The 18,540-nt window shown below is 40.9% G+C and overlaps 1 protein-coding gene across 2 annotated transcripts in view; it reads left to right on the top strand.

The window, feature by feature from the left end:
- CEMIP (cell migration inducing hyaluronidase 1) overlaps window positions 1-15,410 on the top strand; it is a 54,515-nt gene extending 39,105 nt beyond the window's left edge. For both annotated transcript variants that reach the window (XM_082060979.1, XM_082060978.1), the window contains exons 18-28: window positions 424-459; window positions 553-708; window positions 2,195-2,375; window positions 4,090-4,305; window positions 5,198-5,409; window positions 5,881-6,066; window positions 6,775-6,979; window positions 7,819-7,905; window positions 8,220-8,377; window positions 10,842-10,942; window positions 11,880-15,410. In XM_082060979.1, coding sequence (XP_081917105.1) covers window positions 424-459; window positions 553-708; window positions 2,195-2,375; window positions 4,090-4,305; window positions 5,198-5,409; window positions 5,881-6,066; window positions 6,775-6,979; window positions 7,819-7,905; window positions 8,220-8,377; window positions 10,842-10,942; window positions 11,880-12,007 — 1,666 coding nt within the window. In that variant the 3' untranslated portion in view covers window positions 12,008-15,410. The remainder of the gene's footprint in view (window positions 1-423; window positions 460-552; window positions 709-2,194; window positions 2,376-4,089; window positions 4,306-5,197; window positions 5,410-5,880; window positions 6,067-6,774; window positions 6,980-7,818; window positions 7,906-8,219; window positions 8,378-10,841; window positions 10,943-11,879) is intronic.
- Window positions 15,411-18,540: the final 3,130 nt, after the last annotated feature.

The following is an 18,540-nucleotide window of genomic DNA, read 5'->3' as shown; positions in this document are numbered from 1 at the left end:
TATCTCATAGGGAGCACAGAGGTGTGCTTAATGCAAAGTATTATTAAATAATAAAAACTAGTTGGAGTGAGAGAGAAACATGATCTTTTTACCTAACAGTGAAAAGAGCACAGTCATTAGACACAGGGAAAAGCTTTATCAGACAAGTAAACTATGCCCAGTAATCACCAGCTTAACCTCAGCTTGGAGCAATCAGGTGCACGTCTGCTGCTTCATATGATCTTCATATACATAAGATATGCCAAAGAAAGATCTTCCAAAGCTGGACAGGGAACAAACCTGGAAAAGCATGAGTTCCCCATGAACACTGTTCAGTAATTAAGCCCTGCTGCCCCCCACCTCATAGATTTGGTTATTTTAGCTTGACATGATAAACCAAAGCAAAACCAAACGTCTTCTGAAGCATCTCTCTTCTCTTTGCAGGTTTGCTGACAACGGCATTGGCCTGACCTTGGCCAGGTAAGTGTGGCCAGGTTGTGCTGCAGCCTGGGGCACAGCTGGTGGGATGGGGGTGAGCAGCCCCATCACCTCCAGCCCTTCCCTCCTTCCTAGTGGTGGGACTTTCCCTCATGACGATGGCTCAAAGCAAGAAATCAAGAACAGCCTGTTTGTTGGCGAGAGCGGGAACCTGGGCACCGAGACGATGGACAACGAGATCTGGGGACCTGGAGGTCTGGATCACAGGGGAAGGACCCTGCCCATCGGCCCGTAAGTTCAGCTCAGCACAGCAAAGCGTTCTCTGTTCCCACCCCCAGTGCAAATTCCAGCCCAGCATGGTTTCTTAAGCAATGTTCGGTTTAATAACCATGACACACAAAGGACTTGGTTTCATATCTCCCCATCCCAAAGTCCTCACTGTGCAGCCGCTGCTGGCAGGTACATACCTGAAGGCTGCCAAGACAGCATCGAAATCCTTGTTCCTTCCACCTCCCCTTTGCAAACAGAGCTGAGAAGACAGCAAAGAGGTGTGTGTGCTAGCTGGGCACTTCTGGGTATGTGGTCAGCAGTAATGTGACAGTATCCATCCAGGTCAGCTGCCAGGAAACCTCATAGAAGCCCTTTGCTGGTCTGGGACTGGCCCAGACGTGGTCATAGATGTTCTCAGAACTGCTGTTACGGTTGCTGCTGTGCTACAGGAGTTTGTTGCCTTTGCTAAATAGTTTTGAAATGTCCAGTGAACTTTGTGTGTGGCCTCTTCCTAGACCTTAGTCCTACTCATTGGTTTGCAAGTGCAATAATGTTTTGTTGTTATACCTAAAAACATAGTTATCCTAATGGTAGCCCTACAGGGAACAAACAGCTCAGCTGATTTTTTTTCCGCTATATTATGTGCCTCAACTTTGCTTTTTAGTAGTGATACAAAAGGCTTATTATTAACTATAGCTAGAATGAAAAGCCAATCTGCTATGACTCTCCTAATATCCTTTACATATATATGTGGGCATATCTCATCTTGGGTGTTGTGTGGAGAAACTCACAGTAACAGAACAAATGCACAGGAGCAGGCAAGTCTTGTCTAAGGGAAACCATTCTTATGAGGAAGGGATCAAATTTATTTATCATGAGTGAAATTTGAAACATCTCAGCCTCTTGAGGAGTTTAAGCATCTCATGCACCTAATCAGTGTGAAAAATGGCATGTTCTTTACTTTACAGATGATATCAGAAAGGCTGTTAATAAAGGTTCCTTAGTCTGCTCCTTCACCTCTTTTCAACCCTATAGATTGTAAGACCTTTCCTTGTTTTCAGATCCATTTTATTGCAGTCAAATTGCACTCTTTCTGTCCTTCTTTTAGCCCTGCTGTAACTTGGCCCAGTGCAGCTCTGATGAGTTTCAGGTTTCACTGCTGCAGAACTCATTTCTGATGGCAAACTTGGATTTATTCATTTTTAGGTCAATGCTTTGGCATTGCTGTAAGTTCCTTCCCTGGAGGAGCACAGACCAAATAAAGATGGTCTGTTCAGACATAGAGAACTTGAGCTGAACTTGCAAGGATAAGAGGACTTTGCAGACCTAAAAGGGAAGGAAATCCCTTCTCTTCCAAAACACGAACTCAGGAGTCATCCTAAGGACTGTGGGAAATGAAAGCAGCTGAGAAACAAGTGCTATGGGACTGTGCATGTCTAGAATACATACTCATCCTCCTGCTAATGTGTCATGACCAAGTCTTTCCGTCTTTCCAAATGTGTTTTAGGGATTTTCCCATTCGAGGGATACAATTTTATGATGGACCGATCAACGTCCAGAACTGCACCTTCCGCAAATTTGCTGCCCTGGACGGCCGGCACACGAGTGCCCTGGCCTTCCGCCTCAACAACGCCTGGCAGAGCTGCCCCAACAACAACGTCACCGACATTCATTTTGAAGACGTCCCTGTGAGTTGTCCTTCCCAGCAAAGCCTTTTCCTCTTGGCTTGGAAATGGGGTTGTGGGCAAAAAAGGTGCAGCAGCCTTTAAGAGAAAACACAAGACCTTCAGGAGGTTGCCCATTATCTTTGCCAGAAGTTTAACAAAGAGGGTGGCAGCTTAGAAAGAGAATATTGGATGGATGAAATAACAAAAAAATCCAATTCTCTGACAGGCTTGCAGCAAGCCAGAGGCAGACGTTAGTTTCAAAAAAATAGTGACATTCAAATGGAAATCATTTCCACTTCTGTGCGTCTCAGAAAATGTCGAAATAAGGAGAAGAATCTGCTCTCTTATTTTCAACAGCAGTATAATATTAAAGCAACAACTGAGGGGAGTGTGTTGTGGAAGGTCTAACTCACCTGGAAGCAGAAAATACCGATTTGGGGAACAGCCAGTGAAACTGAGCTAGTGCAGGGTGATTCTGCAGCCCTGCACACCGGGGTAATCCCACAGACTCCAGTTCTGCAGACATACATGAGAGCAGGACCCAGCCAAAAAGGGTCTGCCAAACTACAGTATGAACTTCTGGGTGCTGGTCTGAACCTGTCTAGGGGTCTGTGCTTTTGAGTTATTTTTGTATTTGCTTGCACAAAGATGTGCTAACTGGTTTGCTGAGGTTCACCTCTAGCGGCTGTTAAATCCAACAGCCAAACATTACAAACAAATAAGTAAATAAAGTGGTTAGGACCGAAATTATTTGGGTTGCTTAACTTTCAGAAAATTAGCAGACTTGCTCGTGTGTCAGGAAAAGTGCTGACTAGCAATCCTTGTGCCAAATGGGACGGGAAAAGCAAAATTCCCCTAAAAGTGTTGGTCGCTCACTCTCTCACGTTGCACCAGGCAGGCTGGTGACATGACATTTGTTTATGCTGGATAAAAATATCAGTCCGGAGTTGTCTGCGCAGCCATTTCCCAGGGGAGGTTGCTGATTGTTCCCAGCATCAGTGTGACTTTATGTGGCTTTGGAACCTTACAAATAAATTAGCAGACAAAGACCGAAGTGGCTTTAGTGAAATCACACTGTCTCCTGAACCTTCCTCCAGAATTTTAAAACAAACCTTCTCACAGTGGAGGCTGAAATGCTGGTTGTTTTAGCCTTTCCCCCGTGGTCAGCAGGGAAATCCGCATCTGCTCTGTCTGACAAATCAAACACACCTTTTAAGTGTGTTACCCAGCTCAGTGCTGACTTCAGGCTTAACCAAGAGGCAGCGTGCGGGCAATGGAGAGACAATTCTAATATTCCTATACTAAATAACACTGATGTTCCTGCTGACTAACAAAACCAATATTTCGGTTCTTCCATTTTTGGATGCTCAGTTTCAGAAGCTTGTAGTTTTATTACCACATAAATCCTATCTCAAAGCACCTGCAGTGCCAGGCTTTGTCCGGAGTCATGGGGCCTCAGAGCCATTGAACATCAAGCCCACAATGTCTCAAGCTGAGCAGCTGAAATCTGTGGCCATTTAAAGAATGGTGATGTTAATGCACACATGGATTTCTTCATGCCCAAGCTGACCCACAAACTCAACATTATTTCTTGTCCAAGCTACTTTCTGATGCCAAATAAAGTCAGAAAACGGGTCCTTTGAGCCACTCAAGTGACCATAGCCAACCTTTGTTCTGTACTGTAAGTGATTAATTCTTATCTGGAAATGTAAATGTGTTTCACTGTTTTGTTTAGATTACCTCAAGGGTCTTCTTTGGAGAACCTGGACCCTGGTTCAATGATCTGGATATGGATGGTGATAAAACATCAGTTTTTCATGATGTAGATGGTTCTGTGTCGGAATATCCAGGTTCATATCTCATAAAAGAAGATAACTGGTTAATCAAGCACCCTGACTGCATTGACGTGCCTGACTGGAGAGGTTCCATCTGCAGCGGACACTTTGCGCAGGTAAAGCTGCGTACTTTGCAGTATTGTTATCGCTTTATTTTAAATTTATTTGCACTGTAAAGTCTGCCCTTTAAAAGCTGACTTTCTTCAGGTGCTCAGCATTTATTTATCTTCATGTTTGCACAGATGGTTTTGAACATGAAGATTCTGTGGTACATTTCCAGACACTTTGCCCTAGACCATTAACAGCTCTAACAGCTTCTGCCTGAAGCCCCCTAAGAGCTCCATGAGCATTGACAGATTCATATTCATAAATCTATGGGCTGTCAGCTAGTTATTTTTCTTTGATTTATGGAGGGAAGTGTTGCCCACAGTGTTATGGGAAATGTGCTAAGGAGTCAAAATTAGATTTCGACTCTTATGATCTTTCATCCTGTTGTGTAACCACCAAACTATTCTTCCTACCACACGAGCTCTGGGTGCCGTTGCCGTGAGAGAGTCCTCACTTTTCCTTTGATGAGTAGCGCCTTTTTTTTTGGTTTGGGTGTTGCAACTGTTGTGTTTTTTTTCTGCATAGTACCACTAAAGCAAATTTGTAACCACTGACCTGGTTTTCCTGCTTCTGAAATCCAGACAGAAGGGTCTTTGTTCAGAAATCAGATGTGTAAGATAGATCTGTCCCACTGCTGAGGGTCATCATTAATACTGAAAAATTCTTCAGCCCTAGAGCAGGTCTGTTTGAAACCTTAACTGGCACATAATCTTGAACTCAGTGGATGAGGAAATGATCCTTATTTTTTTTCTGAAAACAGTTTATTTAGTTGAAAAAGAAGCCTAAGAAACTGAATATACAAGTGTACGGCACTCACACGGGTCCACTTCTGTTGAGTAGCTGCACATTTAATGTTTTACTGTAGTTCATTAAACCCTTGGTGAACTTTTTTTCATCTAGATATACATCCAAGCCTACAAGCCAGCCAACCTGAAAATGAAAATAATAAAAAACGACTACCACAATCACCCACTCTACTTGGAAGGGGCTTTGAGCAAAAGCAGTCATTACCAGCAGTATCAGCCAGTTGTAACTCTGAGGAAAGGCTACACCATCCACTGGGACAAGACAGCCCCTGAAGAGCTGGCCATATGGCTCATCAACTTCAACAAGTGAGTGATCTGACCGAATTCCAACATTCCAGCCCAGTAATGTAACTGCACATTTTTAATGGGTGAGGTCATCACCTCATGAGCTCTTCCAGAATGAACGTGCTTGTTCCAGGAAGTCCATTGAGTTCACCATCTTAACAGTTGACATCTCAGACTCCTGTTACCTCCCCCAGGAAGCCCTTCAAGATAACACAGTTCATTTTTAGAAGCCTAATACTAATTAATTCCTGGTGCATGGGAGTCACAGGTGTGGAAGTCAGGAGCAGATTTGACCCACATTGCTTAACTAACCCATGGTTGTTATGTCTAATTTACATTTCATTGATTCATCCCAAGCCATTAAAATTTTAACTGGCCAGGAAAAAAATAAGTTACATTTCAGAGTGAATTATTTAGTTTGGCTTCTGGCTTGCCCAGGAAAATAATAGTCATGTGTTGACTTGTTATAACGTGGGTCTTTGCTATTTTTAGGAACGACTGGATCCAAGTAGGGTTTTGCTATCCTAAAGGGACGACGTTTTCCATTCTCTCAGACATCCACAACCGTCTCTTGAAGAAAACGTACAAAACTGGAACCTTCTATAGAACCTCTCAAATGGAGAAACTGGAGCACAGATATCCTACCAAAGGATACTACTACTGGGATGAGGACACCGGGTAAGGAAGCAGACGTTGCTGATTGGACACGGCTTTGAGAAAGCTGCTGGAATCGTGAGCTGTTTGGCTGATGCCATCAGCGGAGATCACAACAAAACCAGAAAGTCTTTCTGGGAATGTGACCAGCATTTAATTTTCCTGGGACTCCCACAGCTGCCAGTCATTCCCAGCCTCTGCTGCACTGCCAGTTACTCTGGCAGTAAATGCTTTGCCAAATTAATACGAATTAGGAAAAAAAGAGACAAGCAAAGCGCAGACCATGAAACTGAACTGGAAACACACCCAACTCCTTTTGTTTTGAACAGCAACTATTTATAAACATTACGACAGGGATGCACAGGAACTAAGGGTGTAAAGCCTGTTATTTTCTTTTAAAGAATTAAAATAATGGGAAAGAAAGAAAAGAGCTAGAGTACAAAGCATGTATTTCGACATAAATATATCATCATAAAATAGAGCTCAAAGGGAGTTCAGATGTCATCTTGTTTCTCTTTTATATTCCCTGACCTGCTCAAACCATTTCAGAGATGCATGTCCCCTGTATTTGCATGTGGGATGTTGAGCACTATAAAATGCAGACATCAACACTGAGGGTTTGCAACACACGTTATTGCAAAGCATTCGTAAGAAGTCCACCAAAACCGGGACTAAGTAACCTTTCTCACAGAAGTCTCAAAGTTGCTGTTCACTTTTCTCCCCTGCCTGCAGGCTGCTGTTTCTGAAACTCAAAGCTCAAAATGAGAAGGATAAATTTGCTTTCTGCTCTGTCAAAGGCTGCGAACGAATAAGGATCAAAGCTGTGATCCCAAAGACTGCTGGCATCAGTGACTGCGAAGCCATGGCCTATCCCAAGTACATTGAGACACCAATAGTAGAAGTGCCAATGCCTAAGAAGCTCTCTGGTGCACAACTGGTAAAGCAGTTGATTTCTTATCACAGAATTATTGTGCCTGTCAGTCTGTAGTTCTAGCATATGTTGTGGCTATAAACATAGAAAGACTGTCCCAGGTTCAGTATAACCTCTGCCTGATCTTCTGAAATGCTCCAGGTATGTGAAACAGTATGAAACAGGTTCTTGCATGTGCAGAGAGCGCAGGCCCCCAAAGGACAGAGCTACCCAAGATTTCTTTTGAAGTTGGATACTCAGTCTTTAGGGGCTCTGTTTTCACAGGGTGAAAAGTGATGAGCTGGAAGACAGGTTGGCCCAGGGAATGCGATTCTGGAGACACACAAGCTTTCTTGCCTGGCTCTAAGAGCAGATTGTCAGAGAGGGGACTGCAGAGCTGAGTGTGTCATTCATGTAAAGGATTTCATGATGTATCCTATATCCAGCCCGGTCTGGTTCTGGGGGAAGAAAGGGGATATTTATCTGGGTTGGGTTTTTTGTTTGTTTTGTTTAGTTGGTTGGTTGCTTGGTTTGGGGTTTTGTCTTTTGTTTTGGTTTGGTTTTTTGCACCCTCGAAGCAGGAGTGCACAGCAAAGCCTCAGAGAGTTATGTGTCAGCTCTCTAAAGGAAGAATCACTTATACTTTACCATTTGATTAAACAATTTAAATGACAGGATAAGCAAATAGATTACCATTGTGCTTAGTCTCACTAACTATGTAATTTGGCGAGTTAGTACTTATTATGTAGCTTTCCTTTTGATTGAACTTCAAGGTTTAAAATGTTTTCTAAAAATGCAGTGTTCAGGTAATGGACATCCTCACCAGAAACTATTTTCTTTTTGGTTTTTTTTTTTTTTGGAAACAGAAGACTAAGGACCACCTACTAGAAGTGAAAATAGAAACTTATAAGAAACAGTACTTCCACCTAAAGGATGACTTTGCATACATTGAGGTGAGCAGATCTTCCCCATGAACTTTATGGGACAAAAGTTTAAGATATTTGCTTTGTTTTTATGGAAGAGTTGCTTATGAAGTTACCTTGGATAGTTAAATTCAGGTCTCTTTTGCTTTGTATTTTGGAAAAAAAAAAAGTTGTAACTTCTACATATTAGCAGGAATGCGTATTAGCTTGACGTCAGAGATCTAGAATTCTGCCCTTTGATAGAAAGAGCAGTCCCATGGCTCAACACTTCTAGTGCTTCTTACAGGTAGTTCTTTGTAATTGTGTTACTTTGACAGATTAAGAATATTATTCCACATCCACAGGTCGATGGTGTGAGGTTTTTCCTCACTGATGAGGGTATCCAGCTGGTTGTGATTGATGGGCATCATGGGAAAGTTGTTGATCGTGTGACATTCAAAAACTCAATTCTACAAGGAATCCCAGCACAGATAGAAAATTACGTCAACAACATCAGAGATCAGTAAGTAAATAATCTGGTGCTACGAAGGAGTAATATACAAGAATGCCGTGCAACACTCATCTTTTTCCTGGTTTTTGTCACCCAACATGGGCCAGACTGACCGGGCTGACAATGAGTTCTTGTACCTGCTGGCTCCAACTGAGTCCAAATGTGAGCGGGACGTGCAGGCAGCAGCAGGATGCAGACTGTGTGATCTAGGAACTGACTGAGCCCCAGATAAACTGCAGGGGTACACGTGATTAATAAACTGCAGATCTACATTTATGCTCTGAGTTACAGACAAACTGCAGACTTAAATTCACAGACTCTGCACTTATCGGCACAGATGTGCGCAGTTTACATTTTTCTGTTGCCTGCATGCTCTCTCAAATAGCAGAAAATTCCGCTCATAAAACAAATTCCTCTTTGCACATGTTCCCTGCCCAGACATAAGGGCTGAGTGCTTTTATTTTTTAAGTACGGGCAGCCAGAAATGCAGAGTTTTTTGAGTGATAAGTATCCAACACATGTTCCTGCATCCTGAAGGACAGTGGCTGTTGTCTGGGCACAACATCAGAAACTCTTTAACCAAAGGGCTTGTTCTCATATTAGTTTGTGGAATGCTATTGGGAAATGGATATATTTCATCGTTATTAAATCTGTTTTGATTGGAAATCTGTTATGTAACATTTAATACAAATATGATTGCTTTGTTGCTGAATCATCTGACATAACTGTGGACAGATAACAGGATATTGTTCTGGCATTTGTTCTAGAGGCTCGCGGGGGAGGTTTCAGCAGGGTGCCATGCAGGTGGATCAAGATTTGTTTCTAGTGTCTTAAATAATTCTGAAGATTGCAAAAAAATACATCGAGTAATAACTGCGGAGAAGCGTGGTAGTTGCTGTCTTTTATTTCATAAAAAGCTTTTCAGAGAGGCCGTTATCCTCCTTTACAAAAAATCCAATCTCAGTCCTGGCTAGATCCAGCTCCTGGATTCTTTCTTACTTTAGAAGACTGAATTGTAATCAGACTTCTCAAGTATTTAAGTCTTTCTGAGCCTCATTGTATTCTCTGAACGAGTTTCCCAGGGACAAGAAAACAAAACATCTGGCGAATTTATTTTAAACTTCCATAGCAGAAAAGGCTTAATAGAAAGTAATGATTTTAGTGAACTGAAGGAAGAAAAAGTAGGTGATTTAGCATTTGCAAAGTAGTCAAAACCAGCCTGCCAGCCCAATCCACTCTTGTAAGTACTGGAGGACTTGTAAGCACCTCAGGTTTATTCTGAGAAAAGTCCTGATGATTCTTAACTCCTTTTCTTCTCTGTTCCTCCGCCACCACCCGTTGCTATTTTTCCCTGAACAGTTCCAGTTCCAGCTGAGGTGTTAAGATGTAACTGCTGCTCCGGGCAGCTCAGGGCTGGAGCTCTGCAGGAGCTGTTCCCTAATTAATTTCGGTGACTCGTGTCCACTGTGATGCTGGAAAGCAGACCCAGCAAGGCTCCCGTCCTCCGAGACTGCAAATGCCTTTTGAGTCAGGGAAGTTTCATCCATGGGAACCCTGCAAGGTGGAATGAAATAATTTAATCTAAGGAAGTGTTTGCTCAATTACTGTTGTGCAGGTTTAATTGGGAGGTGAACAAAGAAGACATCCCAGCCTCACTGAACTTACTAGCAAAACTTCTATAGAACTCACTGGAGTGTAGCTCTTCCTCGTTAGGCTTTGAGATAATCATTGGGGGTGTTTGTGTGTCTTGTAGGGAGCTAAAATTCGCTGAGTATCCTGTGTTTCTCCCCCAAAAAGTATCACTATGTGATTATCTCTTCAGGTTTAACATGGATTTTTATTCTGCTCCTCTTGAATTAAGCCTAGGCAGCTACTGAGTTTTAACCAAGCATTTGCAGATTCACATTAACTTAATTCACCTCAAGTCTTTTGTTTATCACTTGGCACTTGTAGAGGACCCCAAGAATTTTGAGATGAAACACAGTACATGCAACTAAGGCAGTAATAATATTAATAATACACTTTTTTAAGCAAAAGCAGGCTGACAATGAAGGAAAATTGTCAGGCCAGCAGGTCTCAAATAAGTGAAGTTCTTCAGGTTTAATCTGCTAATGATGAAAGAACAAGAAATTACCTGAGACTTGCTAAGAGCATCCCAGGAGGAGCATGTTCTGAGTAAAGCAGGATAGAACTGCTGGTTGGAAACCTGTAAATCATCCTAGAAAAGAGTGTTTTAAAGGAAAAACAAACAAACAAAAAAAGTTCTGTCTGCTTTCTAGTGGGTTTTACATGATTGGAAAAGCGAATATTTGACTGAACTGTTGGAAAGCGTTGACACAAGGCATTAAAGCAGAAACCACTGTAGTTCATGAGTGTCTATGGGTCACACAGGCAGGAGTTACTGCTGCTCAAGACCAACAAGCAAGGAATGTGTTCTGTCTCTTCATCTGTTTATAAATGGCTTTGTTTTCTTCAGCTCCATAGTGCTGGTGACATCTAAAGGAAGATTCATTTCAAGAGGACCATGGACTAAAGTACTGGAGAAACTTGGAGCAGGAGAGGGGTTTAGATTAAAAGGTAACCACTTTTTAAAAACTCAATTTTAAACCCCTTTGAACTATTCCCTTCCCTTCATTCCAACTAGGACCTTTTCCTACTTCTTAACTTTGCCTTGCTTGTTTCTATCAGCATGTGCTCAAACATCCTGGGAACAGTCATTTGTATATTCGGTAAGGTTGTACCCACTGCAGCTTTGGATAACAGCACTCACTTTAATACTGTAGAAGGGAAAAGTGCTCTGGTAGTTGTTCTTAGAAGTAAAGAATTCAGGAGTTTTGATTTTCCAGATTAGTTTTAAATAAAAAAGGCACTTTAACAATAGGAATATTGGACTTTTTTTTTTTTTCACACTAAATGCCCCCAAACAGGATTTTTTTACTTCTCTGAACTTATTTTTAGCTGCTTTTCACTTGCAACAAAATTCTGACTTGATGGCCCAAAGCCTATAGATTTCAAATCATCATATACTGCACTAGAGTATTGCTTTACTGTGCATGTTGCTCTGATCAGCTCTGTGAGTTTTTGACTTGCTTTCCTCTTTTGTGTGTGTAAGCTCGCTAATGTAGGTTTTGTCTGTTGTGCTGGCCCTCATCACCCCCTCACCTTTCCCAAGCAGGAAAGGGTTTTGAGTATGACCACCATGCAAACAATTACAGCTTCAAAAGAGAGCTCAAGCCGCCTGCTAAGAAGGGTGTTTCCTCCTCTCTTTCTTCTCTGCTATGTATCACACATGGTTAATTAATAGAAGCATACAACATGCAAATACAATTTTAATTAAGCTTCATTGGGAAGGTATTTCTTTAGTACCTGGAGAATGCATAATTGGGAAAGCTTGAGTGCATGTGCGTGCTCTTGTGAACCCGCATCCATCCAGCCAGGGGGTGTAGCCACCACACGGGTGTTTTTCTGGGCAGCCCTGGCATACTCCTAATAATACATTTGCTCTGATTTGCAGAAAAAATGGCTTTTGTGGGCTTCAAAGGCAGCTTCCGCCCTGTCTGGGTGAAGCTGGTCACTGATGAGGACTCTGCTAAAATCTACCAAGCGCTGCCAATTCCTGTGGTGAAGAAAATGAAGTTATGAGGACAGAGAGCTCTGGCTGCCGGCGCTGCCCCCGCGGGGTGGGCTGACTGCAGGCACCCCGCTCCAGGGGCGCAGCGTTGTCGTCTTCTTGTTGTTCACAAAGAAATCTGACTGTAAGTAGCTAGAGTGGCCACGTGTGACAGAAAAGCCTTCTCCTCTGCGATCAGCGTGTTCTGTGATCACCAGCCCCTCGCCGGTTGACTCTCGTGTTACTAAGCGAGGTTTGACCTGTTCTACACGGTGCTGGTTTTATCAGCAAGCCTGTGACAGACTAACTTACGTGCTGCCTATTGAAGGGGGAGCTATAGGCCTGACAGCCATCGAGGATTATTGCTTTTACCAGCCTCTAAGTTGTCAAAACACTTTTTTTTTCCCCTGGTTTAACTATTTGCTCATATAAACATGAAATACCAATTCAAAGGCTGGTTGAAAATCTAATATAGAAAGATTCAATGAATGATTACCTAGATGCTGGGAAACTTTAATGGACAGTAAGAATTTATCCTAAAGCTTCAATGATATTTGATCAAGCTCTTTGGGATCTGTGTTGTACATGCACATAGTTGGGGAAGAGATTAGAGAAGGAGCAGATAAAATATGCCAGCAGGGGCTGTTGAAACCACATATTTCTGTTTGCTCGGAAAATTGTGTTTCTCCTATGGATGAAGGTTTTTTAATAGTGGCTGCTCGAATTGAAAGTTTTCCTTCAACAAGCAGCTGTAGGCTAGAAGGAAAGCAATGTCTATGAGCACATATATTTTCTCAGCCTTTCCCATACAGTAATACTGTTCAGGATCAGTCTGGAGGGTTTATGGTAGCCAAAGTCGTCCTGTTCAAGGCTTCCAGTTTCTAACTGGGAATACTGGGACTCACCTTATTCAACCTCAGATAGGGTGGGCGGCTCCAGGGAGAGCAGAGGGAGCAGGATCAGCCCCCTCTGCTGTGTGGTGCTTTCTGATCCTGTCCACAGGCTTAAGGGCATGAGTGTCTTGATCCTCCTGGAACAGTTACATGAGATGGAAGGTGACAGAGGTCTTAACAGGTAGCTGAAGAATTAGTGGGACTCCCCATACACTAGGTGGATGTCTTGTGCCTCCTTCCCCCCTTCTTCAAAGCAATATCTGGGTTATGAAGGCAGATTAGTGTGAATCAGGACTCCTGCGGGGACATCTCTTGAAGCTGGGAAATTAAACATTATCTTGTAAAATGCTGTAAGCACTTCCAGCGTACAGTGATGTTTCTGTCTGTTCTTCAGAAGTGCCATGAAGGCATCTCTGGAGGCTGTGGCTGTTCTAAGAAATCTAAGGGGGAAAGGGTAAAAAATAGGATGACGAGCTTTTCAAAGCACATAGAATGTCAGTTTTGCCAATAATATCTGGGTTTGTTTCCTCACTTTCTCTCTGCCTGTCCCCATTGCTGCAGAAATTATTCTAGTTGCTGATGGTTAATTCATTTTGTTCTGTTTTAATTCAAGCTCATGTCATTTTTTTCCCACTGTATCCAAAACGTTATCATCTTGCAGCTGGAATGAAAGAGCGAGGATTTTGTGTGTCGTTCCAAAGGCTGGGCAGGTGTTATAACCCTGGTTTAGATCAGTTGCTCTGAAAGTCAAAGCAACCATGAGCAAAATTTAGACAGTGCTGCAGCTTACATTCCACTCAAGTCTCTCCTGGGTTTTGAAACTGGAAATGTTCTTTTCAGTCTTATTCTATAGTTGAACTCAATGAATGTTGTATGTATTGTTGGTGTTGGTTTTGGTTTGTATTTTTTTTTTTAAAAAAGCACCAAGTTTTTCCTCCCTTGCTTCCCAACAAGAATCTGTTACCAAATGCTCTTTAGGTATTTGTGCCATTTCTAGAATGAATAGGCAACACTTGTAAAAGGTGAGCGTTTTCTTTTTCCACAGTGTCTTATGGTGGTTTGGAGGTTTCACAAGCTATTCCTTGAAAAAGTCAGTCTCACTTGTGGTTCAACCATTCTTATCCTAACATCATTTATCTGATGTTCTCTTATAACCAAAATACAGCCAGGTCCCTGAAGTCAAGCAAATAGACTTAAAAAAATAAGTCCCTTGAGTACATTAGTCTGGGTTACTGAAACCTCTTTGCTGTCCTGAGGCAATTCGGTTGGTATCATTGCACCAGTGTTAGTGGACCACACTCACTTCCAAGAGATGGACTGACGCAGGAGTATTTCTTCACAAGCACTTAAACAGTGGGCAGGAAAGCCGGGCTCAGATGACCCTGGTTTAGGATCTGGCTCTCTGAGGTGCTCTGCCAGCTGGTTCCCTTCTCCTGCTCTCTGGGAGCGTGTGAACGCCCGGGAGGCTCAGACCAGGTGGGTCCATCCCCTGGACTGGTTGGTTCAGCTTGTATGAGCACGCTGCCCTTGTGCTCAAGTGTAGCTTCTGATTTTACTATTTTTGGGAATTCTCAGGGTGCAATCATAAGACTTGGCTTTAGGAAAAGCTCTTTTTTCTTTTTTTTTTTCCTAAAAAAATATTACCTTATTAAGAGAAGAAAACGTTTAGCTTGTTCTCTCTTGGCACGTGGGGCCTGTTTGGAGCTCAGGTGGGGCTCGCAGTGAATAGGAGTTTGGGATCGCTGCATTCTGTAAGCCTGAGGGATAACAGAGCATCCCCGTAGTGCAACGGGGCAGTGAAATACAAAGGGCTCCCACCAGCCTTTAGGGATGGAGACAGAACGCAGCCTGACACCATCACCCGTCAGCAATAGCTTTGTGCCATGATTACTTATCAATCTTTGACTGTTCTAGAATTTGCACCTGCACATTTTGACAAGTGAATTACCCGACTGTTCTCTGTACGTCCTGTACAGCCCCCGCACAAGCTGCAGTTACCCTCTGTAAGGTTTTATTACTGCAAATGTTTCTGTGTTTGCCTACACAATTGCCATTGGTAGAGTGGGCTTTTTTTGATTGCATTTTGTTTGTTTGTCTATCTGTTTGTTTGGATGCTTGGGGTTGTTTTTTTTTTTGCTTGTTTTACCTGTCGCCGAAATAGCTGGTCCTTTTTCGGAGTTAGATGTTTGTACATTTTCTTATAGACTTTCCAATGAAAAAAAAAAAGATATATTTTCTATTAATTTATTACAATGGCACTAAGACAACTAAAATGCAGACATACGAAGCATTTTTACGGAGTTTAGCATTGTCCGGGTTGTTCAGGAGGTCAACAATGTGTCTTTTCTGATAATCTGCTTTGCACTTGGAAGCTCTGTGTCCGCAGACCACGGTAATGCAGTGACTGTCTGGTTTATGATGACAAAAGAACCCTTGGGACGTTGGTTCCAACAGATGGTGGCTTACAACTGACATAACATGTAGTTGTTTGGAGTACACAATGTTTATCAAAATAAATATTCCATGCAAATTTCTTATTTTATTTTTTTGTCTCGTCTCTTCATTACCTGTTTAACAATGAACTATTAGCTCAAGTGAGACTTTGACTGTCAATTTGTACCTCTGTGTGCGGATATGGGGGTGTATATGACAAGAGTCTAAGTGCGGGTAGTTGTGTGTGTAAGGGGTGGGTATATTTGTGTGTGGCTGATTGTGTGTGTGTATTTGTGTGTGTGTGTGTGTGTGTATTATTTGTGCGTAAAAGGGCAGTGTGTTTATGTTACTAAAGATTAAAAATCATAAAAATATAAAATATTATGTGTATTTGGATAGTATATTTTAAATATAATATAAATTATTACATAGGTGATGTGTTATATAAAATCATATACTATAATAAAAATATATAAATAATATAATATAAAATATAAAAATATATAAATAATATAATATAAAATAATACAATATTATATAATATGTTAGGTCATAGAGTGCTATATATTATTATGCATCTTATTATATGTAGTATATTATAGTATATTAGTATAGTATATCATAGTCTATCATACTAATCATAATTATATAATATTGTTACATTCTGTTACAGATACCAATATAATAAGCCATAATCATGACATAATTAATATTAAGGCCATAATATATTATAATTATATTATAATATAAAATATAATATGTTCTTAAAATATATAGCATAATGATGTAATATGAAAACGTCACGTTACTATGTGCTATGATACGATGTATCACTGTAGACTTTATATGTTATGTAACTATGCATAATATTAATGTTATGATATTAAATTATAGATTGATATATATATTTATATATTAATAATATAAAACATATATAGATATATTATTAAATTAACTTTAATTATAGCAATACTAGTTTTTATATTTTATTGGGATCTAGAATGTAAGATAATGTAACATAATATAACATAATATGATACAATACGATACAATAGGATATAATACAGTAGAATACAATAGGATACAATATAATATGATATAACATAACATATAACATAACATATAACATAACATATAACATAACATAACATAACATAACATAACATAACATAACATAACATAACATAAACATCATAACATAACAATAAATAAAGCTGCAGGGGCCTTTGCCTGTCCGCGCGCGCCCCCTAGTGGCCGCACGGGGGCACAGCGCCCGCTTCCCCCCCTCCCCGCGAAAAATGTTAGTGCTGGGTCGTGTGTGTGTGATATTTTGCCGGTTTGGACAATGGAAAGCGAGGGGAGGAGTTGAATCACAAACCAAGACAGACGCAGCGATTTGGGCTCTTCCATAAATGCCGCGTGTCACACATATTCAGTCTCTTCTGAGCTGTCGGAGCTGCAAGATGTGGGGCTGTGCCTCCTCCACTGAACAGATCATCCCAAATCCACCCGAGGAGAAACACCCTTTGTCCGGTGTCCTAAATAAAGAGGTTGTTTTGTGACAGCCAAAGGATGGGAGGGATGTGTGGAAACCACCACTGCGGCTCCACCCTCCGGCTTCCTTCCTCCTGCTCGTCTTCTTCACTAACGCCCCTTCGAACGCGGAGCCTGTGACACGCACGGCGTAACCCCCGCAGCACAAACCGGGGGAGGTTCGGGGCTTTGGGAAGAGAGTAACTTGCAGCCTTTGAAACACGAAAACAGGAGAAAGAAAACGAAAAGGGAAAAAAAGAGAAATAGAAAAAGGCAAAAAAAGTGTGCAAAAAAAAAAAAAGGCCTAAAAAATATCAAAAAGATAAAGAAAGAGGCGAGAGAAAAAGAAAGAGGCAAAAAAAAAAAAAAAGAAAATCGTTTGGAAAAAAAATGCACCAAAGGAAAAATAAAAGGGGAAAAAAAAAAGTTAAAAAAAAGGTGAAAAAATGCAAAAAAGAAAAAGGTAAAACAAAAATGTGGAAAAGGGCAAAGAAATAAATAGGGGAAAAATTAAAAAGGCAAAAAGGTGAACAAAAAAAGAGAAAGAGAAAAAAAAGAGGCAATGAAAACAAAGAGACAAAGAAGAAAAGGTGGAAAAATGGCAAAAAGAGGCAGGGTGAAAACAGAAATGGGCGAAGAAAGAGGTGGAAAAAGGGGTGAAAGAAAGAGAAAGAGGCAAATAAAAGGGAAAAAAAAAAGGGGGCAAAAGGAAAAGTGGAAACACAGGGAGAGGTGTGGAAAAAGAGGTGAAAAAAAGAGAAAAAGGAAAAAAAAAGGGCAAAAATAGATGCAGAAAATAAAAATCTGAAAAAAAAAAAGTGGTTAAAAAAGTGTAAAAAGAGAAAAGAGGAAAAAAAAGGGTGAAAAAGGACAAAAAAAAGGGCCATTAAAAGAAAAAAAAAAAAAAAGAGAGGGGAGGGGAAGGGAAAAGAAAAAAACACCCTGAAAAAGCCAGAAAAAAAAGAGGAAAAAAAGAAAGAAAAAAAAATAGGAAAAAAGAAATGGGAGGGAAGAGGTAAAAAACAGAAAAAGGCAAAAAAAAAAAACCCAAAAAACAAACCAAAATAGGCCAAAATAAAAGCCCTCAAAAAACCAGAAAGGTGAAAAAAGAAAAAGAGGTAAATGGTAAAACAGAGAAAGGGGTGAAAGAAAAAGGCGCAAGAAAGAGGCAAAATGAGAAAAAGGCAAAAGAATGAAGTGGAAAAAGGGGCACAAAAAAACCCAAAAAGAGCGGTGTGAAAAAAAGAGGCAAAGAGAAAAAGGCAAAAAAAAACCCTCTGAAAAAAAGCCTAAAAAACAAACAAACAAAAAAAAGGAAAAATCAAAAGGCAAAAAAAGAAGAGAAAGGGAAAAAAAAGGGGGGGGAAAGGTGAAAAAAGGCAAAAAAGGCAGGTGGGAAAAAAACAGAGAAAGAGGTGGGAAAAGGGGTGAAATAAAGAAAAAAAAAAGGAAAAACAAAGAAAACAAAGATTAAAAAGGCTTAAAAGATAAGTGAAAAAAGAGAAAGGGGTGGGAAAAAAGAGAAGGAGGTGGAAAAAAAAGAGAAGAAAGAGGGAGTGGTGAAAAAAAAAGAGGTGGAAAAATGGCTAAAGAAAGAGAAAGAGGCAAAGTAAATAGAAAGATGAAGAACTAAAGGAAAAGGCCTAAAAAGGAGCCAAAAAGAGAAAGAGGCAAAAAAAGGCTGAAAAAAGACAAAGGGGTGAAAA

The sequence above is a fragment of the Streptopelia decaocto genome, assembly GCF_964273445.1.
Source record: "Streptopelia decaocto genome assembly, chromosome: 9".
Lineage (NCBI taxonomy): Eukaryota > Metazoa > Chordata > Aves > Columbiformes > Columbidae > Streptopelia > Streptopelia decaocto.
This window is presented reverse-complemented; position numbering and strand designations above follow the sequence as displayed.